Source organism: Megalobrama amblycephala, linkage group LG18 (assembly GCF_018812025.1).
Source record: "Megalobrama amblycephala isolate DHTTF-2021 linkage group LG18, ASM1881202v1, whole genome shotgun sequence".
In the NCBI taxonomy this organism is placed as follows: Eukaryota; Metazoa; Chordata; class Actinopteri; order Cypriniformes; family Xenocyprididae; genus Megalobrama; species Megalobrama amblycephala.
The window spans coordinates 30,436,129-30,462,111 of record NC_063061.1 but is presented as its reverse complement, the minus strand read 5'-3'; the positions used below and the strand labels follow the sequence as shown (position 1 = coordinate 30,462,111).

General features: G+C 36.8%; 1 protein-coding gene across 2 annotated transcripts in view; it reads right to left on the bottom strand.

Moving 5' to 3' along the window:
• The window catches only part of ap3b1a (adaptor related protein complex 3 subunit beta 1a), a 76,788-nt gene that overhangs the window by 46,630 nt on the left and 4,175 nt on the right, over positions 1–25,983 (bottom strand). For both annotated transcript variants that reach the window (XM_048165419.1, XM_048165418.1), the window contains exons 2-13: positions 19,760–19,835; positions 19,566–19,640; positions 16,272–16,367; positions 15,718–15,878; positions 15,564–15,630; positions 5,567–5,749; positions 5,093–5,242; positions 2,650–2,747; positions 2,502–2,556; positions 913–984; positions 715–777; positions 143–275 (exon numbers count right to left, since the gene is read on the bottom strand). In XM_048165419.1, coding sequence (XP_048021376.1) covers positions 143–275; positions 715–777; positions 913–984; positions 2,502–2,556; positions 2,650–2,747; positions 5,093–5,242; positions 5,567–5,749; positions 15,564–15,630; positions 15,718–15,878; positions 16,272–16,367; positions 19,566–19,640; positions 19,760–19,835 — 1,229 coding nt within the window. The remainder of the gene's footprint in view (positions 1–142; positions 276–714; positions 778–912; positions 985–2,501; positions 2,557–2,649; positions 2,748–5,092; positions 5,243–5,566; positions 5,750–15,563; positions 15,631–15,717; positions 15,879–16,271; positions 16,368–19,565; positions 19,641–19,759; positions 19,836–25,983) is intronic.

The window sequence follows — 25,983 nt, the reverse complement described above, 5'->3', positions numbered from 1 at the left end:
CTCTGTCTTTGTCAATTTTGACTACGCTGCAAGACATAATGAGCTTCATCATAGTGCCATCAGGAAATGAGAAGCGCTGCTGCTTATAATCAAACAATAACTTTAAAAGCAAAAGGCTCCAGAGAGGTTAGTGTATGATTACCGTCTCTGTTGGACAGCAAGAGGACCAGGCCGTTGAGGCAGGTGTCGGTCACCTCAGAGATGTTAGTGGCACACCGGCCAATGGCCTGGATGGTGGCCGCCGCAAACGCCTTATCCTGACTCTTCACATACGTCTAGAACACACGAACATTTGCTTAAAACGGCTATTCCTCGGCTGTTTTAAAACCTAGTGAGCTGCCCAGCCACATTTTTATGCATAAATATAGTCGAAGCTCAGCATTTTCACTAAAACTTCATCTTAGGATTCAACTCAAGAGGATTTTTCCTCTAAGCTTTTACGTCACCCTACTGAAAAAACTGCTAAAACGAGCCTAAACTGGTAATTGGGTGGTCATGACCAGCTAAGATAAGCCTGACCAAAACTTCTCTAAAACTAGCTATGACTAGACTAGAAGACCAAATAAAACCAACCAACCTGCTTTATGATGCCTAAAATGCTGTCTAGATAGGCAGCTCAACAGGTTTTTAAACACAGCTGTTAAGCGTAAAGCTTAATTCTCAAAGCACAGAGAAAATAGAATAAACCAATCAATTCAATCTTTGAAACTTTACCTGGAATTCTCTCAGTATGGTGGAGATGTTTGCTTCATTAGCCAGGTTAGTTAAAATCTCCAGCTGAAGAATTTAAACAGACGAGATAAACATCAGATAAACCACAAAACATCAGCAAACAAGCAGATATGAGAGGTTCACAGCTACTGTGCGTTAACACTGCACTGCAACACAAAACAATGACGAAATGTGTTTTACCTTGAGTGTTTTGATGTGTGTGGCATCTGTAGACCTCACATAGAAGCTCTTCATGAAGGGTTCAAACATCCCCTGAAAAAAACAACAACACTAATATTACCTCAGGTTTTACCTGTTCGAATCAGATTATAGTTTGTACCTTATGTTTTTGCTTTGTAACCTTAGTGATTACCTTAAAACTTTACCTCAGCATTTACCTCAGATTCTACATTATTGTTTGGCATTTTACCTCAGAATTAACCTTCACCGTTTACCTGCATACATCTTAGTTTACCTACTAATTTACACCTATCATTAGATTTCTACGTTCAGTATTTACCTCAGATTTTAATTAATAATTTAATTCAGATTTTACTCCAGACACCATAACTTACATAAGATTATAACTTGGTGTTTACCTCAAACAGATACCTCAGATTTTCTTCAGAAATTACCTTAGTTTATCTGAAAGCCTAAAATAAGCATACCTCAGATTATAACTGAGTGTTTGCCTCAGAAGATATTAGATTTTATCACAGTTTATGTCAGATATTACCCTCAGTTTGTTTAAGACATAAATGAAGCCTCAGATTTGACCTCAGATCTTCCCTTACAATTTACCTCATATTTTACCATATGATTTCCCTCAGAATTGAGGCCTACCTCTCATTTTACCTCAGCGTTTACCTCAGATCTTACCTTACGATTTACTTCACATTTTACCTCATGATTTCACTCAGAATTCAGGTCTAGCTCTCATTTTACCTCAGCGTTTACCTCAGATATTAGCTTATGATGTACTTCATATTTTACCTCATGATTTCACTCAGAATTCAGGTCTAGCTCTCATTTTACCTCAGATATTAGCTTATGATGTACTTCATATTTTACCTCATGATTTCCCTCAGAATTCAGGCCTACCTTTCATTTTACCTCAGTGTTTACCTAAGATATGACCTTATGATTTCCTTCATATTTTACCTCATTTTTTTCCCTCAGAATTCAGGTCTAGCTCTCATTTTACCTCAGCGTTTACCTCAGATAGTACCTTTTGATTTACTTCATATTTTACCTCATGATTTCCCTCAGAATTCAGGCCTAGCTTTCATTTTACCTCAGCGTTTACCTCAGATATTACCTTATGATTTCCTTCATATTTTACCTCATGATTTCCCTCAGAATTCAGGTCTATCTCTCATTTTACCTCAGCGTTTACCTCAGATATTACCTTTTGATTTACTTCATATTTTATGTCATGATTTCCCTCAGAATTCAGGCCTAGCTTTCATTTTACCTCAGTTTTTACATCAGATATTACCTTATGATTTCCTTCATATTTTACCTCATTTTTCCCCCCTCAGAATTCAGGTCTAGCTCTCATTTTACCTCAGCGTTTACCTCAGATATTACCTTTTGATTTACTTCATATTTTATGTCATGATTTCCCTCAGAATTCTGGTCTAGCTCTCATTTTACCTCAGGGTTTACTGTTTACTTCAGATCAAGCACCTAAAATAGACTAATACATTTAGACCTAATTGCTTGTAAATCATTCATAAATGTTCAGAATTCATGAGAACTGCAAGATGAATGTTTTAGTGAGTCTGTACCTTCCTCTGAATAGACATGGTGGCGATGTTCTGCAACACAACATACTGAACTTCCCTAAAAGAGCCAAGGAGGAAACCAAAAAAAAAGGAATTAGATTTACAGATTTGATAACTATATTTCCATCCCGTTTCTCTCATAGTGTTTTACCTGTGGCTCCTCAAGAGTCTCACCAGGGACTTGGTGACGATGGTAATTTCATGTTTAGGGGCCAAATGCCAGTAGAGCTGAGATACTGCCATCACAACCTAAAAAAATAAATGATTAATTAAGGACTTCCAAGCATTATAGCATCCAAAAATATGATATTACCATGCTTTTTCTATGGTATGTTTTTATAAAGGGAGTGAGAGTAAGAGATAGAATGGGTGGACATAAAAAGTAGCCCATGAAAGAGAGACAGATTAATGGGAGTCGTGGTGGAGAGTCCCAGAGACACGTGAAGTGAGAGAAAGAGGAAGAGGAGGGTTTGAGAGAGATGAAAAAAAGAGATAGATGGTGATAGATTAGGAAGCCTTCAATGTATGTAATGATTTTGTCTTCCCCAAATTACTTTGACCCCAATATACGAACAGGACAGCAGACTTCAACACATCAACCGCTAAACCAGCAGAGAGAAAGTGAGAGAGCTGATAAAGACAGAGTGCACACTGAGTGTAGAACAAAGCAGGACAAGTTTTAATCAAAACATATCACACACATACACTTCAAAAAACACACATACACACAGACCTTGAGCTTCCAGGTTGATGGAGCACTTGAGTCACTGTGTGTGTTATGTAGGAAGGAATAACATTTTCTGAGCACATTTCTATGGCTGAGTGTATGTAACGTGATTGAGCTGTGTCTGACACAGCCTTGGTCCCTCTAATTTTCTGATGCACAAACACACACACACACACACACACACACACACTCAGACACAAAACACACACACACACACACACACACACACACACAAAACACACACACACTCAGATGCGTCCTGAAGGCCTTCACTATTGCTCAAAGTTGAACAGGAAAGAGCACAAGAGGGAGAAAGAGAGAAATGGAGAGCGAAGATGTGTGTGTATATGAGAATATGTGAGTGTATTAAAGGATTATTATAGATTAAATATGAATTAATAAAGCAAAAAGGATGTACTATCAGCTAAACGTGGCTTCACCTACAGGAATTATATCAGTAATGCTTGACTAGAAGTTTATCCACCTAAAAAATGCATGCCTCAAAAGCACAATTTAGACAACTTTCATACTCATAAGAGGTGAAAAAGTAGATATGGCCTAAAAAAAATTGCTTATATTATATTATGTAATGTAATATTATTATTTTGTATTTTTACATATAATAATATTTGATATATTACAATATCAATGCTGTATTGTAACGCAATACAAGTAACGAGATTACTTTTTTAAGTAACTAGTAAAGTAATGCATTACTTTACATCAAAATATCCAAGTTACTTTTTCAAATAAGTAATGCAAGTTACTTTGTTTTCCCAATTATTAACTGACAGCTTTCTTGTCCCCACGTTGAGAGAAATCGGAAATAAGTGCAGAGGTGTTGTGCACTTACTCCCTATAGGACATTTTTGGTCCCCATTAGGAAAACAGTAAAGGGTTAGTTCACCCAAAAATGAAAATTCAGTCATTAATTACTCACCCTCATGTCATTCTAAACCCGTAAGACCTTCGTTCATCTTTGGAAAAAATTAAGATATTTTTGATAAAATCGGTGAGGCCTGCATTGACAGCAAGATAATCAACACTTTCAGATGCCCAGAAAGTTACTAAAGACATATTTAAAACAGTTCATGTGACTACGGTGGTTCAACCTTAATGTCATGAAGCGACAAGAATACTTTTTGTGCGCTAAAAAAACGAAATAACGACTTTATTCAACAATTTCTAGTGATGGGTGATTTCAAAACACTGCTTCACGAAGCTTTACAAATGTTTTTACAATTGTTTTGAATCAGTGGTTCGGAGCGTGAATCAAACTGCCAAAGTCACGTGAAACAAATTTCGAAACGTTTCGAAACACTTACGACGTAAGAAAGCCTCATTTACTGAAATCACGTGACTTTGGCACTCCGAACAACTGATTCAAAACAAAAGATTCGTAAAGCTTCGAAACTTCATGAAGCAGTGTTTTAGAATCGTCCATCACTAGATATTGTTGAATAAAGTCGTTATTTAGTTTTTTTGGCTCACAAAAAGTATTCTCATCTTTAGTACTTTTCTGGGCATCTGAAAGCATTAATTATCTTGCTGTCAATAGAGGCCTCACTGAGCCATCGGATTTCATCAAAAATATCTTTATTTGTGTTCCGAAGATGAACAAAGGTCTTACGGGTGTGGAACGACATGAGGGTGAGTAATTAATGACAGAATTTTCATTTTTAGGTGAACTAACCCTTTAAATCATACAAAATTAAGTTGTTTTGATTTTTTTGAAAATGTAAAAATGCAGAAAGTTTTCTGTGATGGGTAGGTTAAGGGATAGAATATACAGTTTGTACAGTACAAAACCATAACCATAAAAAGTCCACATAAAAAATGGAAAATCAAAGTGTGCGTGTGTACTCACGGCAGTGTTTCTGCTCTGTAACAATGGTTTAGTGTTTCTGAGCAAGAGTCTGTGGTCTGGATCCATGACGTACGGTTTGGACTCGTCCACTCTCCTCTCTTCCTCAGAATCGTAAAACGTTGTCGCGCTATTCTCATCAAACACGGCATCCTACAATCACACACATGATTAATGAACACAAATATCTAATGAATCCATAAATCCAAACACACTTCAAACCAAAAATAATTAAAGAGGTCTACATAGCATTATTTAGAGATATAGCACATATAGTTCTCTCTCCAACACTCCTTCATACCTGAAACCCTCAATGCTAGCATTGAAAAAGATTGAAAAAGAAAATGAAATTCAGATCAGCAATTTCGTGTTCAACTGAAACCGCTTTTCTTGATAGCTGAGCTTTAAAAATATGTAAATAATGATTAAATGCAATTTGTGCTTAATGATTTAATGAAAACACACACACTGGCTCACCTCTCTCCACGGGCTAACAAACTGTGTCCTGGCATAACGTGTCAGCATGTGTATGATGACGACCTGACCCCACTCCTCCACATCCACCAGCATGTTACACAGCTTCCGATAGTTCTTATGGATCAGGTCGATCCGTTCTGGACACACCTCCTCGAACGCCATCACCACGCTGCCAGCAACCAGCTATAAAACCAAATGACAAACAGCAGGGTTTAAAACTTAACCTGTTAGAAGCCTTTCATAAAGTGGTTCTTTCACTCTATGGAACAGTAGTAAATGTACGTTTAGAATTCTTGATTTTGATTGGTTGTTAAACATTCCAGGGGTGTGAATCAAATAATTCCATACCATTAATGTTGGCTTTTTCAAAGCAAGATAATTAACCCTCTGGTGCTCTTCAGTCACTTCTGACCAAAATATTTTACATTTTGATTTTTTTTTTTTACTTCATTGGAATGGTACTTTTGTGGCACTTGCTATGCGAACACACACACACACACACACACACACACACACACACACACACACACACACACACACACACACACAAATCGTGAACATGATTTGAAATGGTTAAATGATCCTAAAAATATAATAACACTTGTAGTCCTCTCAGTCAAAAAAGTTAACTCTTTAGTTTAGGGTCCAATTAGCAGCAGGCATATTACTAGGATATAGGCTGTTAATTAGTACTAATAAAGCCCATATTAATGCTTTATTCTGCATGACCTTATTCTACATCCCTTAATCATGCCTAATACCTAAACTTAACAACTACCTTAATAACTATTAAAGGGTTAGTTCACCCAAAAATGAAAATAATGTCATTAATTACTCACCCTCATGTCGTTCTACACCCGTAAGACCTTCATTTATCTTCGGAACACAAATTAAGATATTGTTGATGAAATCCGATGGCTCAGTGAGGCCTGCATTGCCAGCAATGTTACTGCAACTCTCAAGATCCATAAAGGTACTAAAAACATATTTAAAACAGTTCATGTGACTTCAGTGGTTCTATCTTAATATTATAAAGCGGCAAGAATACTTTGTGCGACAAAAAAACTAAATAACGACTTTTCAATAATATCAATATGGGCCGATTTCAAAACGCTGCTTCAGAGCTTTACAAATCAAATCAGCGAATCGAAGCGCCAAAGTCACCTGATTTCAGCAGTTTAGCCATTTGATAGAAGATCTGAATCACTAATTCGAGCTCAGAAGCTTCATGAAGCAGTGTTTTGAAATCATCCCATATAGATATTGTTGAAAATTTGTTATTTAGTTTTTTTGGTGCACAAAAAGTATTCTTATCACTTTATAATATTAAGATAGAACCACTAAAGTCACATGAACTGTTTCAAATATGTTTTTAGTACCTTTATGGATCTTCAAAGGTGCAGTAACATTGCTGGCAATGCAGGCCTCACTGAGCCATCGGATTTCATCAAAAATATCTTAATTTGTGTTCCGAAGATGAACAAAGGTCTTACGGGTGTAGAACGACATGAGGGTGAGTAATAAATAACAGAATTTTCATTTTTAGGTGAACTAACCCTTATTTTAAGTTATTTTAATTTCTTTGAAAATGTAAAAATGCAGAAAGTTTTCTGTGATGGGTAGGTTAAGGGATAGAATATACAGTTTGTACAGTATAAAACCAAGTAATAAATTACATTATTTTCATTTTTGGGTGAACTAACCCTTTAATAAGCAGTAATTAGGCGTTTATTAAGGCACAAGTCATAGTTAATAGTTAATAGTGAGAATTGCACCCTAATTTGGACTCTTAATTTTGGGAGGTACTATCTACATATCAGCCACAATGCAGAAAAAAGCACACAGGAATGAAGGGGTTAAATGAAAAATAATTTTTTTAAAAAGAATAAAAAAAAAACACACACACACCCACCCCTCCACAGCTTCTGTGCAATTATCACTCACCCGTTTTTCCTGCAGCAACCCTAAAGTTGTGCTGGAGGTTTATAATTGCAAATTAAGCTGATTAGGTTATATATGCGTCGTAATTACAAACCTCAGTGTGGTCTCAAAACAAACAGATGCTTGGAAGATGACAACCTGTTCTGCTTCCCACCGAGCTAATATAACACACCACTCTCACTTTAGACTAATGAACTACAGTATATGAGAGAGAGTGTGTGAAAACAACACAAAGAGAGAGAGTTTGAGCAGGTCAGGTGCTCATCATCATGTGACATCAATTCCAGCTCAGAGAAAGGAAATTACATGTAACTGATCACTTAAACCTTTACAAAAAGAATGCAAATTAACTTTTTCCCCACATTGAACAGTGGCAGGTAAACTGAAAAATACAGCATATAAATATTTCGTAGCAGCCATGAATTAGCATTTTGCCACATCTATTATTCATAAAACCAATAATGAGGGTTTGAGTCAACAAGGGCCAAATTGTTATGGCAAGGCGAATGGGCCAGAGTGTCTCTGAAATGGATTGCGTGTTGCTTCTGGTGTGTTTCTACCAACAGTGTCCAAGCCACAAACTGGTGACAGGGTGTTGGGCGCCCAAGGCTCATTGATGCACGAGGGCAGCGAAGGCTATCCCATCTGGTCTGAGCCAACAGAAGCTCTACTGTGGCACAAGTTACACTAAATGTTAATGATGGTTATGGGATGAATGCGTCACAACACGTCGCACTCTGCTGCGTATGGGGCTGCATAGAGGCAGACCAAAGACAAAGCCTATGATGACCACCGTCCACCATCGAAAGCGCCTACAATGGGCATGCCAGTGTTGGAACTCGACCTTGGAGCAGTCGAAAAAGGTCGCCTGGTCTGATGAGTCCCATTTTCTTTTACATCACGTGGACTGCCGTGTACGTGTGCGCCGTTTACCTGTGGAAGTGATTGCACCAGGATGGGACGACTGTGGGGCTCCTCTTGTTGGGAAGCCAAACACACCAAAAGAGGGACGAAACAATGTAGTGTTATAGAGCTCGCGCCACGCTGACCGTCCGTTCGGTGATGCTAACAACTCGTCCTTCCTGCACGATGACATGTCCGGCACAAGCTCTATACCGCGCTTTTTCACCCCACATTTGGTGTGTTTTGCTTTCCACACATTCCCCTTTTAGCAAACGCAAGTGATGACTGTAAACCAATCGACGTTCTGCAGTGAGTCTAGCTCCACCCTTTAGGTACTGGACTACTCTGCTAGGTACCCCAATAGAATGATGTCATACCTGCACCACTTTGTAGGCCAAAATGTGGAAACGAGTTAGCATTTTAGCACTTCCTGATCCATCGTGCCGAATTCATTGGGGTTTTTTTTTTTTATGGGATTTTGGTTAAATGGCTGAAATAAGGTCTGTGGTGAACACAAGATCAGGACACTTTCATGTTTTATTCTACGATATATAAAATACATCAGTATTACCCCACTCGTGATTTTTTTAAAGGTGCCCTAGAACCCTTTTTCACAAGATGTAATATAAGTCTAAGGTGTCCCCTGAATGTGTCTGAAGTTTCAGCTCAAAATACCCCATTGATTTTTTTATTATTCAATTTTTTAACTGCCTATTTTGGGGCATCATTAAAAATGTGCCGATTCTGTGCGTGTCCCCTTTAAATCCTCGCACTCCCTGCCCCCAGCTCGCAACTCTATAATACATTGCATAAACAAAGTTCACACAGCTAATATAACCCTAAAAATGGATCTTCACAAAGTGTTCGTCATGCAGCATATCGGATCACGTAAGTATAGTATTTATTTGGATGTTTATTTGATTCTGAATGAGTTTGATAGTAGCTAGGCTGCGGCTAACGGGGCTAAAGCTAACATTACACACTGTTGGAGAGATTTATATAGAATGAAGTTGTGTTTATGAATTATACAGACTGCAAGTGTTTAAAAATGAAGATAACAACATGTCTCTGGTCTCCGTGAATACAGTAAGGAACAATGGTAACTTTAACCACATTTAACAGTACATTACCAACATGCTAACGAAACATTTAGAAAGACAATTTACAAATATCACTAAAAATATCATGATATCATGGATCATGTCAGTTATTATTGCTCCATCTGCCATTTTTCACTATTGTCCTTGCTTGCTTACCTAGTCTGATGATTCAGCTGTGCACAGATCCAGACGTTAATACTGGCTTGTCTAATGCCTTGAACATGAGCTGGTATATGCAAAATTTGGGGGCGTACATATTAATGATCCCGACTGTTACGTCACAGTCGGTGTTATGTTGAGATTCGCCTGTTCTTCGGATGTCTTTTGCACAAAGCAAATTTACATAAGGAGGAGGAAACAAGTAGCCTGGGTGCCAGCCCGAACCCCGCCCACAACATTTTTTGGACGGGAAGTTCGGTCTGGACTCGATCCATTGTGGAGTAATTATGCTCGGCTCCCAGAAGGCCGAGCCAATCAAATTGCCAGGGCGGGCTTTAATCGATGATGGACAGGCTATCTGCGGTTACGTAACCACCCACGTCATCAAAGAGCGCTTGGGTTGAATTGGTTTTCACCAACGATGACTGCAGCTGGAGAAGTAAGATGTTTAGATTCCGCTATCACGTCTGTAATAAAAGAAATCGACAGCGCATTAATTTTAAAAGACGAACAAAGAACCGCAATCAAGGCATTTGTCGATGGGAAAGATGTGTTTGCCGTCCTTCCAACGGGATTCGGCAAAAGTTTAAGTACAAGTTCAACATACGTCACTTACTGCGTTGCTCTGATTGGTTGTAGGTCTATCCAATTGAGTGCAGAGTTTTTTTTTTTTACTAGTTCGGTTAAGACACGCCCCATAATTCAAGTGCAATGGAGCAGTATCAGACTCACATTCTGCCTAGAATATGAGTATGACGAAGTCAGGCTAGGAAACAAGTGTGTTTGAGACTCACTGTATGTCATTTCCATGTACTGAACTCTAATTATTTAACTATGCCGAGGTAAATTAAATTTTCAATTCTAGGGCACCTTTAAGCTGTTACGCGTCTTGGAAAAAAGTGGTTGCTAATAAGTGGCTAAATGGAACTACGGAGGCTGTTTGTGACATTAAACGTCATCACGCCAAACAGGTAAGCTCAGTCCGCTTTTACGCTTATAATTGTGCTCTTATAAACTATTCTAACTCAAACTATCTAGGAAAATGTTTTTATATAGAAGCTGAAAGAGTTTTCGGAAGCTTAGTGGTGGTGATGTTGAAGTCATGGGCCTGGTGTAGTTCGTTTATAGTCTACATTTAGCTTTTTACTTCTGGCAACTACATTTAGGCTTCAAAATTAATAAAAGTTGTGTTCAGCTGTGAAAATTATCTTGATGGACAAAACGTGCAAGTATCATAAACTTTTGTTGATCACAGAGCTTGTTTTTTTGCGATAATCCAGAAAGCCTATTGGGTTTTTGTCAAGGGAACCCAGCGGGATGCTAACTGCCGAATGGCCTACAACGTGACGTCATACCTACACCACTCTATGGAAGGGTCTCAAAAAATATGTACAGTACAGTCCGGTATTTTGGTACCATTCACAACCTTGGACAATCGAAACGGAAATAATTGCATACTGTACTGTACCTTACTGCTCGGTGGAAACGAGCCATAACACTTGTTCCTCATGCAACTTTGTTCCTCATTTCTGATTTGGTGACTTCAAATTGGGCTAAAAACTGGTGTCGCCACTTCAGACTTCAGACTCCTTCTACTGAAGTAACAGTTGTTAAAACATGACAGTCAATAATCTTATAACAATTTGAATTTCTTTTAATTCCCTGTTTACTTGTTGTATTTTTGGTCTACCTTTCTATTCACTGTTCATCTTTAGCTATCTTCTCCCTATCTTTCTGTTCCCATATTACCCAACAAGATCTCCAAGGTAAACTCCATCCACCATCAACAAAGCTCTTACACACACACACACACCATCAACAAAGCTCTTACTTACACACACCTCATCAACAAACCTGTGCTATCTCTGCTGCTTGACAAGACCTTAATGGAAAAATCACACTAAGCAAATGGTTCCTCTAATAACAATAAATTTCCTGTAAAATTATGAAGGGTACAGGACGTTTCCCTGGATCCATTTTGTCATGAATTCTAATTAAGGCCGGGCGTACTGACGGGAGAGGAAACGGGGAATGCTGGGTCATCAGCGAGCGAGGAGAGATAGAGAGAGAGAGACGCTGGAACGACGCCGCTGTGATTGATGCTGTGCTTGCCGGTCAGACTGAAGATACACATATTTCTTGAACAAGAACACAAATCCCAGTGAGCTTCCTGTACACACTTGCGCACCAGCGTACAGTGGAAGCTCATAGACATGTCTATTACTGCGTGACACAATAAACATTTACCAGTGCATATACGAGAAGCTCTACAGGTGAAATACGGCTCTGCACTAAAAGCCTACGAGGCTAAAAAACCTGACAACATGAGCTGAAACCCCACATCATGAGCAGACGTAATTCAGATCTGAAGACGACAGCAAAAAGCAAGTCCAGCGGACATGTTTTATGATAATGCACCGTTGAGACTTTGTCCAAGTACCTGGTGGGGATATTCTGAGTTCAGAAAGTGTTTACTGTACTGCAAGTAGTGTTTCAAATGGAGAGAAGAATAGAGATAGGGACTTGAGATAGGAAGGAATGTGGTGGTGTTGCACCATCTGGTGGTTGTGTGCTGTAAATGAAAGTTGTAAATCAATGCATTGAGCATTGAGCTTGATTAGTTTAATTCAATACAGCTCATTAGTATAACACCCCTTAAAATACACATTGTGCGGCTTTACTCGGGTATACATCATAATAGAGAAGAAAAGACTATCGCAGCTTCAGTTTCATGCTGACTTTAATGAGAACGGATAGACTACAGTTAAAATGATCTGCTTCATTATTCGACAAAATTAAAACATACACTGAGATTAATTATTTTCATCACTATGGGAATTAAATCACAATCCCATATAGTCATCCCTCAGTACTACAAATTCTTCTAAATGCACTTTATGTCTTTCTTTTGGGACAGTAGCATGTTATGTAAGGCTCGTCAAAAGTGGAACAAAAATAGAAAGATCGTAAGTTAGTCATTATTTAATTAGTAATTAAAATAAATAATAAATAATGTTTAGTGCAATATATGAGTCATTCCATGAAACCAGTATGATTTGAGTCCCTCTGACCTTTTTCACTGTATTTTATCTGTTGGGTCACCAAAATATATTTTTAAAAGCTTTTTGTATTAATTGAAATGTCTCCTTTAATAATGTTTAAAAACATGACATACATTTTATCTTCATATTAGAAATTATTTTGTTTTTTTCAGTTGACACCACCTATTTTGTCATGTCCCTCAAGGCCTTCTATGGGATATGAATAATAAAATTAGAAAAAAAAAGTTCATTCATTTTGCCATTCCCATAAATATCCATCTGTGCTTTTTTGCTGGTAATGTTTTAAGTAAATTCATGATTATTCATTAAAATCACATTATTTAGTTCCGTAGTAACTCCTCAACCCCGTTACACAAACCATTCTCCCCCTATATAAAAAAAATGAACTGATACTTATGTGACATCATTAATAGGAAGTGACATCATAGAAGTTTTCTGAACAACATTGTGAGCAAACACAGGCAAGTTAGCACCTTCTTTAATAATTATAACTAAATTATGTTGTGAAATTGTGTTTGTCAAGCTTAACGACTGAACACCGTTACATCAATTAAAGATAGAAAACTATTACTTGTGAAAATTATCTTTGTTATTTCAACATTATTCATGATTTCTTAATATCATGCATGCCACGTGCTCTCCATTTATTCACTAGATTTAGAGCAGTGGACAATTTGGGCAAAAAAAAAAAAAAAAAAAAAATCACAACCCCGTCACACTCAACCCCATCACACCTACATTTTTATTAATATTTTTTTTTGTTAAGTTTATGAAAAAGTAATTTAAAGTTTGTTGAATTCTGTCTAAAATGTTCAAAGCAATTTTAGTTCAAATTCTGAAGAAAATCTGAAAGAAATGATGAGGTTGCTGTCACAAAAGTGCCCATTTCAGGCTTTAGTAGCAAAAGTGTGAGATTTTATGTAACTTTTATATTTGCAATTACTGAATTAGTGTGAGGGTCATCTGATTAATAGGAAAATGTTGATTTTATCACAAATACATTTTATAATAATATTCAGATACTCACATGGTATCCATAGCTTAAAATAATGATCAATAATAGGGCTGTAACGATATGCGATATGAAACCGAAATCGCGATACGCAGGTCCACGAACCTGTATCGCGATGTGAGAAGGCAGAATCGCGACACACCCCTTCCAACTCCCAGAGTTATCCTTCCTGTCCAGATCCAATGCTACCACATTTTTAAATTACTATAAGTATTAGGGGTGTAACGATTTATCGTAGATGGTGTGTCTTAATCAGCTCTCTAGTTCAGTAAGTGTTTCGGGCACACATTGAATCTTGCAAGGTTTAAACGTTTCTCATGTCAGTCTCTTGCATGGTCGCGTGAGAAAAGTCGTGGCTTTCTTTCACCGCAGTGCACAGCAACAGCTGTGCTCACAGAAAAGCAAAAGACGCTTGCGATGCTTTGCTTTAAGAAGTTCTGTGGGCCCGTTCACATATTGCGTCTTTTCCGCGTGCAAGTCAGTTATTATTTTCAAATGTAGCTGCGCGGCAGGCGCGCTCATAATTGGATCAACGCGGTCGCGACGCGCATGCAATTCTCAACTTCTCAGAATGCCGCAAGCGCACCGCAGGTCGTGTGACAAGAATCAACCGATCAGCTATGGCCTTTCCGTAACAAAACATCAAAAGCTCAGCCGAACAGCTGATCATAGCTGTACATGGTGGTTTTTATATCTTATCTCCATCAATATATCTCGTAGTAAAACTAATGCAAGGGCTAGAAATCATTTATCCTTTGCAGAAACATCCTGATCCTCTTGGAGAGCTCAGTTCATGGAAAGAAGGAGAAGCGGTGCAGCCGCGCCTTCCACGCGCTTTTAGACGCGATATGTGAACGGCCCCTATTCATAATTCTAAGTTCATGTTAAATTTAACATTTTTTTTCAGTGACAGACAGCCCTATTCAACTGTTAATTTGAATACAGAAGGTTTTTATTAAAATTTTATATTTATTTATTTTATTGAAATGTGATCTTGTATGTACAACAAGGAAAATTATTTGTTGTTAATTAATTATTAGTTTTTTTAATAAATCTTGTTTGAATTTCAGTTTCATTTTGTTCAAAATATCGTGATACGTATCGTATCGTGAACTCCGTATCGAGATACGTATCGTATCGTGACCTGAGCGTATCGTTACACCCCTAATCAATAATAATAATAATAATAATAATAATAATAATAGGGATTTGATGCCTGAGATGGGAAAATATGTTTTTCTGGAAGTTAAATATGTCATTAATGTTATGGGGTGTTCAGAAAAGTAATACATTTTGGTAAAAAAAAAAAAAATCTAAAAATTGTGTAAGTCTAAATCGTACCGGTTTCGTGGAATGACATGCATTTTCTTTCCCATTTTAAATGCAAAACAGACCATTTAAATCTATTAAATCTCAATTATGTGTAGGACAAATAATAACAAGCAAAATTAAGATTTAAATTTAGATAATTTAATGATAGTAACAGCTCTAGAATAGAAAAACTGGTCGTTGTGTGTGTGCGTTTCTATCCTGGTGGGGATTTCAGCCTGAATGCACACAGACTTGTGGGGACTCGGGTCACCGTAGGGACCTAAATTGAGGTCTCCATGAGGAAACAAGCTTATAAATCATACAGAATGAGTTTTTTTGAAAATGTAAAAATGCAGAAGGTTTTCTGTGATGGGGAGGTTTAGGGGTAGGGTTAGTGTAAGGGGATAGAGTATACAGTTTGTACAGTATAAAAAACATTACGTCTATGGAGAGTCCCCACAAGGATAGTAAACCAGACGTGTGTGTGTGTGTGTGTATAGATATTTTACCGTGCTTTTGTCTTTCAGGAGTTTCTCAATCACTTCGATCAGATGTTCTTTCTGATCAGGGTCCAGACTGGAAGAAAAAAAGCAGAGACCTCTGTAAAACAACCTTATTCATTAACATTCAGTGTGTACCCCTGTATGAAAGCAAACATATTACCTGTAGAGTTTCTGAATGGCATGAGCGGCGGTTTTCCGGACGTAAGGTGAAAGGTCGGTGGATGCTTCTTTGATGGCCAGCATCATGATGGGGACGATGATGGGAACTCTGATACTGGACAGGACTCTGAGAGCACTCGCTCTGATCAGCTGATTAGGATCCTACACACACACACACACACACACAAATGAAGAAAACGTGTTAAATTAGTGCTGAAATAGTGCTAAAATACAGGCAAAACTGTCATTCTATGCAAAAAGGGGCAGGGTATAATGGGAGGAGACTAGGGGACCTATAATAATGGGACCAAAATTTTGTTATGGCTATAAAATAATAATAAAAATCATAATTATAACTTAAATATATAAAAATTACTAAAAAACAAAATAGTACTATTGTAATATTTCACTAACAAAAAGATAGAGTATTTAAAAAAAATAATTTTATTTTACATAACTGTAAAATTACTATACTAAAATTTACGGCTGTCTTAATTTTCAAATGTTAAATCACTAAAATGTTCAATCATGGGATAAGAAAGGGGTGGGACTTACCTTGAGGGCCCTCTGGAAGGTGCTGATTGACAGGAGGGCGAGATCCTGCTGTTCCTCTGCATACCGGACGAGGTACACATACACCAGCTTCTTCAGCTAAAACATACACACACAAATACACAAAATATTAAAAACAGTCCAGTTATTCTGGGCTCATTTGCTTTTGTTTGTTCTAGTTTCCTACTCACGAAACTTTAAGTAGCAGATAAACAAGCATCATCCAATACTAAGCTCATTTTTCATCTTAACACTGAGTCTATCATGAAACAGTTTTGCGCTCAAAGGTGAAGGGTCAAAGGTCAGCCCTCCGTATAATTGCGTCCAGCTCTCGAGGTGACGAGAGGTCATTAGCGATCAGGGAGTCACAGCGATGCATTCCATCATCATCACCACGGCGATTACCAGCCAAATGGAAAAACATCACTCACTTCATAAAGAGAGACATTACCCATCTGCCCCTCTGGTTAATCACATTTACATACAGCGGCCTGCTGATCAGGGATTGGAGCATCCGTGCGCATGTTAATTAGACAGCAGCTAAATGAACCGCTGGCATTTATGAAGCAGAATTATGAGGAACAGAGGGTTTGCTTTTTCATGCAAGATTGTTGTTGCTGGGTCGTTTAAAATAGGGACGCAAGGAACACAAAGAAAAGCACTATTCTGATTTGTTTGTCAAATCTTGAATAAATCCTAAGTCTATGGATTAAACCAGAGGTTTTCAAACTGAAGACGCAAGGAGGTGCCAGGGGAATCATCGGAGATGTTCAGAGAGAAAAAGTTAAAAAAAAAAAAAAAAAAAGTAAATTAAAAATTATACATTAAATTAAATGTAATAAAATAACAGTAATACAGATAAATAAAAATACAATAAAATAATAAATACAAGCAAAAATAAAAAAATAAAATCAATTATTTTATTGAAGTATTTTTTTAATTCTACTTAAAATTAATTAAATATAAAATAAAATCAATTAAAATAAATAATTTAATAAGTAATTATTATTTAATATGTACTAATTTAATAATAATTATATTTATATTGAAGTATTGAAGTATAATTATATTTAATTATTTCATTCTACTTTAAAATAAATTAAATATAAAATAAACTAAAATAAGTAATTATTTAATATGTAATAATTTAATAATAATTATATTTATATTTTTGAAATATTCAGTTAAATATAAATAAATTAAAATAAATATACTTTATATTTATTCTAAAATATAAATATAATTATTATTAAATTATTACATACAAAATAATTACTTATTTTATTTTATATTTAATTCATTTTGAAGTAGAATTAAAAAATAATAATTATTATACTTCAATACTTGCATATAAATATAATTATTATTAAATTACATATTAAATAATAATTAGTTATAAAATAAATTAAAAATAAATAATTTAATAATTATTATTTAATATGTACTAATTTAATAATAATTATATTTATATTGAAGTATTGAAGTAAAATAATTATATTTTTTAATTATTATTTCATTCTACTTCAAAATAAATTAAATATAAAATAAACTAAAATAAGTAATTATTTAATATGTACTAATTTAATAATAATTATATTTATATTTTTGAAATATTCAGTTAAATATAAATAAATTAAGATAAATATACTTTATATTTATTCTAAAATATAAATATAATTATTATTAAATTATTACATACTAAATAATTACTTATTTTATTTTACATTTAATTTATTTTGAAGTAGAATTAAAAAATAATTAATTATGATTATACTTCAATACTTAAATATAAATAGAATTATTATTAAATTACATATTAAATAATAATTACTTATAAAATAAGTAGTAGATTATTTAATTCTACTTCAAAATAAACTAAATATAAAATAAAATAAATCATTAAATATAAAAAAAGGCCTCAACCTAACAACAAGTAATATATCGCAATATTTTCCAAAATATATTTTATACACATTTATAGTATTGTAAAGGGATCCTCATATTTGGGGGTTATGAAATCAAATAGTTTGAAACATTACATTATAACTGAACTATTTCTTCAAAAAAAAAAAAAAAAAAAAAAAAAAGGGCAGTTAAAATATTTTAATGTCATAACTTATATAAAAAGTGGAATATCAATAATGAACTTTTACTGAAATTCATTTAATTCACTCCTATAGGATGTTCTGTTAAGATTGTCTCAGTTAGAAACAGTAACTAAAGAGGGGTGGAGCTTATTGAAGGGTCAGTTGTGTGTGTGTGTGTGTGTGTGTGTGTGTGTGTGTGTGTGTGTGTGTGTGTGTGTGTGTGTGTAACCCTGCAGTGAGTGGATCAATGGTTTCAGCTATAACACCTGTGGTCTTGTCTCATAAGTGTGTGTGTGTGTGTGTATGTTTGTGTGGATCAATGCCAGAGTCCCCGTGTCTCTGAGCTCCAGAGGGCAGCAGCTTTAGGCAAACAGCTGCCCAGCGCGGAGCATCAGACATGGGGGAGACAGAGAGAACGTGACTGGGCCACTAGACCACCAATTACACACCAGCCCCTCAGAACACCAGCGTCCTCTTCAGCCTGGACATTTTTCTCAACCATCTCTCATGTCTTTCCATCATCCTGTCTAAACATTCTTCTTTCCATCTAAACACTCATTTTTCATACACAAGGCCTTCCATGTCAGATGCCTGATCAAAAATAACCCCTTTTCCACAGGGGTCCTGTCACGAAGATACTCCGTGACCATGTGCGGACTATGGGGCACGTTCCCTCATTTCACATGTACATGCACACTTTTTACATTTACACTGACCGGGGATTTTGGGAAGAGATATGTTGGGGGCAAAATATCTGAAGTTGTGTAAATATATAGTTATTTGTGGTGGATGTATGTTGTCTGTATTATGGTATTTTCCATAGATGGGGCCAGGATGTTAAGATGGCCACCGGAAAGGTTCAGTGAGGGGTGTGGTAAATTGGCGTGAGCGTGGTCGGAGTACCGCCACTTTTTATACTGTTTGGTGTCCTTTGTTTGTATAATTTATTATTTATTTTTGGGTAACACTGCTTATTTTTTTTTCTTTTTGCATCTTGGGATTTATTTTTTTTGTGAAATAAATTTTTTGGGCGTCAAATGGAAATTCTGTTGTCTTCGTCACCTTAACCGCAAGGTTCATCCACGACAGGTCCTCACAGCTGTAAAATGATTTTCACTCTCAAATCAAATCAGAGAAAAAAAAAAAATCATGAGCAAAACTTATTTTGCACGTCGTGTGAGTGTTTGTGCAGTTGAGCATATTTTCTTACCTCAATGTTTTTACTTGCGACGTTCTTCACTACTGCCGGAAAAAGTTCGGATGCATTCTTTCCCTTGGAAATCAACTGATAGAGAGATGAAAATGAAGAATGAAGCATCACACTGATGTTTTTATGGCTTTTATGAGTGTAGTCATTCTTAATATGATCTTAATACGAGATGCCTGTCTCTCAGTCTGACGTACCCCGACTATCCTCTTCATAGCCTCCAGCTTCAGAGACTCTTTGTTGCTTTCCAGCATCTCCTTCAGATCTTCATTCCTGCAGGGAAACAGATGATTCAGCGTTACAGCAGCTCACTTTTAAACACACAGGAAAAACCATTTGCGTCACTGACATTCAACGTACCATGATAACCATATAGTTTTACTGATGAAATGAGAGTAGTTCAGTTTGAATGAATTTATGTAGTCAACAGATTCAGAATTTTTATTTGGTAAAAAAAAAAAGAGAAACACATTATATATATTAAACACCCACGTGATCTCATTCCTAAATGATAACGATTCGGCTGTGTCTATTAATCCTTTTACTAAATCACACCGGAACATTTAAATCTGCGTTGGTGCAGCCGCTGAGCCAGAGAGAGCAGTTATCATGTACAGTATAGGTGTGAAACGGCTTCACAAGTCTTTTCAAACACAGTTTGGTTATTTCTGCATTACAAATATTCATATAATCACATTAGTACTAGGATAAAAGATAATAGTTGAGATATAAACACTGATGTGATGTCATTGTCTACAGTAGTTGTCAAAACAGAGCAAATCTAATCACCTTTTTCCACTAGTAACTTGGCGCTTCAAATAACGATTGTATCAATCACATCGTTACGCCACCAGGTGGCGACAAGTGACTTAAAAATGTACGTAACTGAATCATTCATTCAAGAGATACTTTTAAAAACGCTGATTCATCCAGTACTGAAACAAGTGAAGTATTTATGAGTGAGTCATTGAATCATTCATTCAAACAGTTTTTTAAAATAATTCGCTTTTGCTGTGCCAAACTTGTGCAGTGTGAAACGACGCAGTGTTATAATCAGTGTTGGGCACGTTACTTTAAAAAAGTAATTAGTTATGGTTACTAGTTACTTCTCACAAATAGTAACTGAGTTACAACATTATAAAAGTAACTAATTACCAGGGAAAGTAACTTTTGTGTTACTTAAAAAAAAAAAAAAAAAAAAAAAAAATATATATATATATATATGTCAAATAACTTGAATGCCCCCAATATTAAATATAAGTCTAAGAATAAATAATTCTCGATCCGACTCGTGACTCATGATCCGCTCTTGCTTATGAAATTTATCTGTACTGTCATTAAAGAAAATGTAGTTTCATATATATGTTTAAATAGTCCTATGTTATGTTTTAAATTCATTTATTTGATTATGAAAAGTGAACAGCATGAGTAAGATGCATCATAAGATGCGCAATATATCGGGAGACATGGAGTGGCTCAGACATGATTTTGACCACTTAATTAAGTTTTGTTTTATAGAAAGCCTCTCTTTAAAGTGAATTTCGCTTTGTAAAAATTGTATCTTAATTTTAATCAATGTTTCATCAACCAATTGCCTGGATTTAATAAATAAGAAGCAAATATAGCAGACAATATAATCATGGATGCACGGGCGCGATCACTGGCACGTGAACCGGAGAGCGACTTATAGGCTAAATGAACCGAAACTCAGCGGCTGCTTGCCTCGCAGACATGAGAAATATATCTATAGAAAGCTTGAAATATCTAAAAACGAAAAGAAATAGGCTACTCTGATTATGTAGCCTAATCCAAATGAAATGTGCATTTCCTCTCTAGGCGTGTCCAGTATATGCGGAGATGATGAGAGTCAGCAATGTCAACTTCATCTTTGCAGCCGACACTGATTCAGAAAACATTACTTTATTAATAAACAATTAAAATGTCTCCTTGCCGTTTTTTGTCATATTCATAATTACTTTTGCCGTTTTTTTATGGCAAGCGTTATGCGTTCGCTTGAGTGCACAGCCTATATTACATAAACGCTCATTATTCGTTTATTCTCTCCAGTATTTAAGAAATTAAATTAATATAAATGTGATTAGTCAATGGCTTAAATGAACAACTACTAGCCGACTAGAAAAACTTATTTCACATATTTTCGTTCCAGCACGTCACAAAGGGTATTCTGGCTTGAGCTCGCGCTCAGCTCGCCCCACACACACACACACACACACACACACACACACACACACACACACACACACACACACACACACACACACACACACAGAGAGAGAGACAGAGCACCGTACATTATTATCAGTTTAAAATTATATTTGTGTATGACTAACCGCAGCACACACCAGAGAAAACTTTGCAGGTCCTATGGCTGAGAGAGAGCTTACTCGGATGAAAACCGTTTCAGTGAGCTCAATTATAGTAACGCGGCATTTTTTTTGCCAGTAACGGTAACGGCGTTGTAACGGGAGAAAAAGTCATTCGTTTGATTACTCGTTACTGAAAAAAGTAACGGCATTAATAACGCCGTTTATTTATAACGCCGTTATTCACTGGTTATAATGTTACAGCTAGACGCTTAAGCCGTGCACACACTTAACGATTGTAAGGCCGATTATGAATGTAAATTGATACTTATGACTGATCGCGCTCAAACGCGTCCAGTCAGAGCCAGTTGCGTTTAGTCCGCGATTACAGTCGGTGTTCAAATTCCATGTGTGAGTAAATCGGCTCCAGTCGAAGGAAACAATCGGTATGTGTGTTCAGTTCAGTCTTAGAATGTTTCAGCTAATCGTTAGGTGTGTCCCCGGCTTTAGCAACCGACAACCAATCGTGTGCCTCATATTCACGTGCTTTGGACAGTCACGGAAACACTGCACATTGTATGTAAACAATAAATTCAGCATTTGAGGGGAAAAATGTCAAATGCTGACATAAAACACGACAATTTGTGTGATGAAGAGACCGTTTCATTCTTACCTTTATAATCCGAAATGTCCATTCAGTGTAAACTCGATCGTACAGTCAACAATATGAGGATGTGCAATGCTAGAGCTATGTAAACAGGTCGCGTGCTGCATTTATCCAATCAATGACAATGACACTGCAAATATGCAAATAAGAATGTTAAACCGGGGTTTTAGGAATGTGTAACGTCAGTTTACGAATACCCAGGATTAATTGTTAACCCACTAGGTAAATTATGAGGGGTTTAGAATGACCCAGGATTAACTATTTAAAGTGTGAAAAGCACTAATTTAACCAGAATCACCATGAACATACAAAAGTTGTGTTAAATGACTGAAATATTAACTTAAAATCAAATAAATTGAATTATTAGTAATTCAAGTAAATAAATACTTTAGGTCAAAGGGATTTTGCTGATAAAAACGTTTAGAAATTCCTGGACACTAAAAACACTGAATTGATTTCCATTCAAGCAGATTCATGACAGTCAGACACATTAGATTAGTCTGTGTGGATTCTGGTCATTCCTCGGTCTGTACAGCTCTGTCGTTTATATAGACACCATGTGAGAGGCACGTTCTACAGACAATTTATCATGTTACAAATGGCCATTATTTAAGCAAAAGGAACTGGATTATAGAGGTTCATACCATCATATGAGTGTTTGAATGAAAGACCGAATAAGATGACAAGCTGATAAACTGACAGATATATTTCGACAAAGAAAATAGGAAGGAAAGCACTGAAAACCACTAGATATCTGTCTAATTTTTCCATCTCAGAAACAAATTCCTTGTTTCAAAGTGATTTAATCTTGCTGGGCATGAAAATCATGACTTTTATTCTTGAGCATTTCTCATACCCTCTGCTTGGTTTCTCCCCATTACCACTGCTGTGGTTGTTGGTCAGAGCCTGTTCCTCCAAGCTGAGGTCTGATTTCAGCGTGAGCTGAAGGTTTTCGGCAGAGACGAGAGCGGTCCGCAGAGCTCCAGCGGCCTCCAAGCGCAAGCTACCCAATCCTCCGTTCATCTTACACTTGTACAGAATTACTAAAACCACAAACCACAGCAGTAGAGAAGGTCAAGATGATCAAAAAAACTGGATGTGTTGGAAAAGCCATTCATCTGTCAATCACATCTTTGTAAATGCATGTAGAAACCATCCAAACAGGATTATGAGATTGTCCATTTCTCCAAATCAACCCAGAAGACCAGGTCTCAGAAGCAAAAGCCAAGAGAGAGTTTGACAGGGGATGAAAGCCAACGTCTTCTGGTTCCTCTCTCTTCACCGATGCCGTCGAGAAGACCAGAGAGGGACAAGATAGCACTATCCCCCAGTCTGACTCAATCATCTGGTTAATGGCCACGTGCAGCAGTCGCACAACCATCCAGTGTGACCATCGCACACATCAATTAAGTCCATGAGCGCTGAGAGACCAGCGAGGTTACAATGGTTCACTCTTATCATAGACTAAAGCCTGAATGCCCTCCATTTCCATCACAGCTCTACTGATATATGGTCAGTTTTCCAAAGATGTATCTTGCTTTTGGTTCACCATCAGAGTATGATAAAGCCTCAGGTCTCCATTTCTGGTTGAGAGATGCTGAATCTCAGCAGATCCAAAGTTTGCGTCCTTTTGAGTGCCAGTTGTGAATTGTAGCCAAACTAGGAAGAGGGGAAAATGGAAAAAAAGTCCAGCGAGGTCAAAACAACAAGGATGGAGAGTGTTCCTGATGTCTGAAACTATCAGGAATGCTCAACCTCAGAAAATCCAGAGCTTGCGAGTTGAGTCCCTTTGAGTGCCAGTTGTGAATTGTAGCCAAACTGACAAGTGGGTAAAATGGAAAGGAAGTCCAGCGAGGTCAAAACAGAAAGGTTGGAGAGCCGACTCCAGTTGTGGTATTTCTTTGCGGCAGTGGTCACCTCCCTTCAGAGGAAGTATAGAGGCTCTTATCTTCAACCCGAGACTTTCATCACCTACACAGAATTGCGTTCTTTGATTGCTTTCGTCGTTCATGGCAGGTCTGCTTATCCTGATAAAGTGAAACTTCCTCTGCCAAGCAAGGCAGCAACAGATAGCTAACAAGTCTGAAACCAAAGTCAAACTGAACTGGAGGCATGAACTGGAGGAATATTTTACACACATGGCCCGGCAAATGTGTTTTAGGCTGCGAAGACCATATTCAACTGGTTGAATTTGGTTGGATTTTTGTCATTATTTTCCTTCATGTCGATGCAAACCTGTATGCCGTTTATACCGGTGATAGTGAACACAGGCTTTTATAGGATTAGTTCACCCAAAAATGTAATTTCTGTCATTAATTACTCACCTTCATGTCGTTCCAAACCCGTAAGACCTTCGTTCATCTTCGGAACACAAATTAAAATATTTTTGATGAAATCAGAGAGGTTTTTTATCTCCCATAAAGAAATTACCACATTCAAGGTCCAGAGTAGTAGTAAAGACATCGTTAAAATAGTCCATGTGACTACAGTGGTTCAATTATAATGTTATGAAGTGAAGAGAATACTTTTTGTGTGCAAAAACAACAAAAATAACGACTAACAAAAATAAGCACCGGCCAATAGTGAGCCGGCGTTCGGACGTAAACACGGAAACTCTGCACAACGTACGTTGCATCAACTGCATCAAAAATGATCAAAAACATCTTGGGACAAGGTTTTCACACTGACAGTTGTCACTGTAAGAGAGTTAGCAACTCTGTTTGTTTGTCCGAGTTAGCAACAGTAACTAAGGGGGGGGGGGGGGGGGGGGGGCGGAGCTTACCAACAGGTCAATTCCTGACACGTGCCGATCGTGTGTTTGGAGCAAAGTAACATCAGGTTCTGTTTTAAGGCTGGTCGACGAGCGCATCTCTACTGGAGTGGAAGATTGTCCGTGAATAATAAACTTTGGTTTATTAATCTCATTGTATGGACTAATTTTATGATGCTTTTTGTCAATTTTGGATCTGACATCATAATTAATCATATGGAAAAGACCTGTAGATATCTATAATATCACAATTTAAATTTAAAGGTGCCCTAGAACGTCTTTTTAAAAGATGTAATATAAGTCTAAGGTGTCCCTTGAATGTGTCTGTGAAGTTTCAGCTCAAAATACCCCAAAGATTTTTTTTTATTAATTTTTTTAACTGCCTATTTTGGGGCATCATTAAATATGAGCCGATTTAGGCTGCGGCCCCTTTAAATGCTCACGCTCCCCGCCCACGGAGCTCGCGCTTGCCTTTAACAGCATAAACAAAAGTTCACACAGCTAATATAACCCTCAAAATGGATCTTTACAAAGTGTTCGTCATGCTGCATGTCTAATCACGTAAGTATAGTATTTATTTGGATGTTTACATTTGATTCTGAATGAGGTTGATAGTGCTCCGTGGCTAAAGCTAACATTAAGCCGGGCACACATTTAACG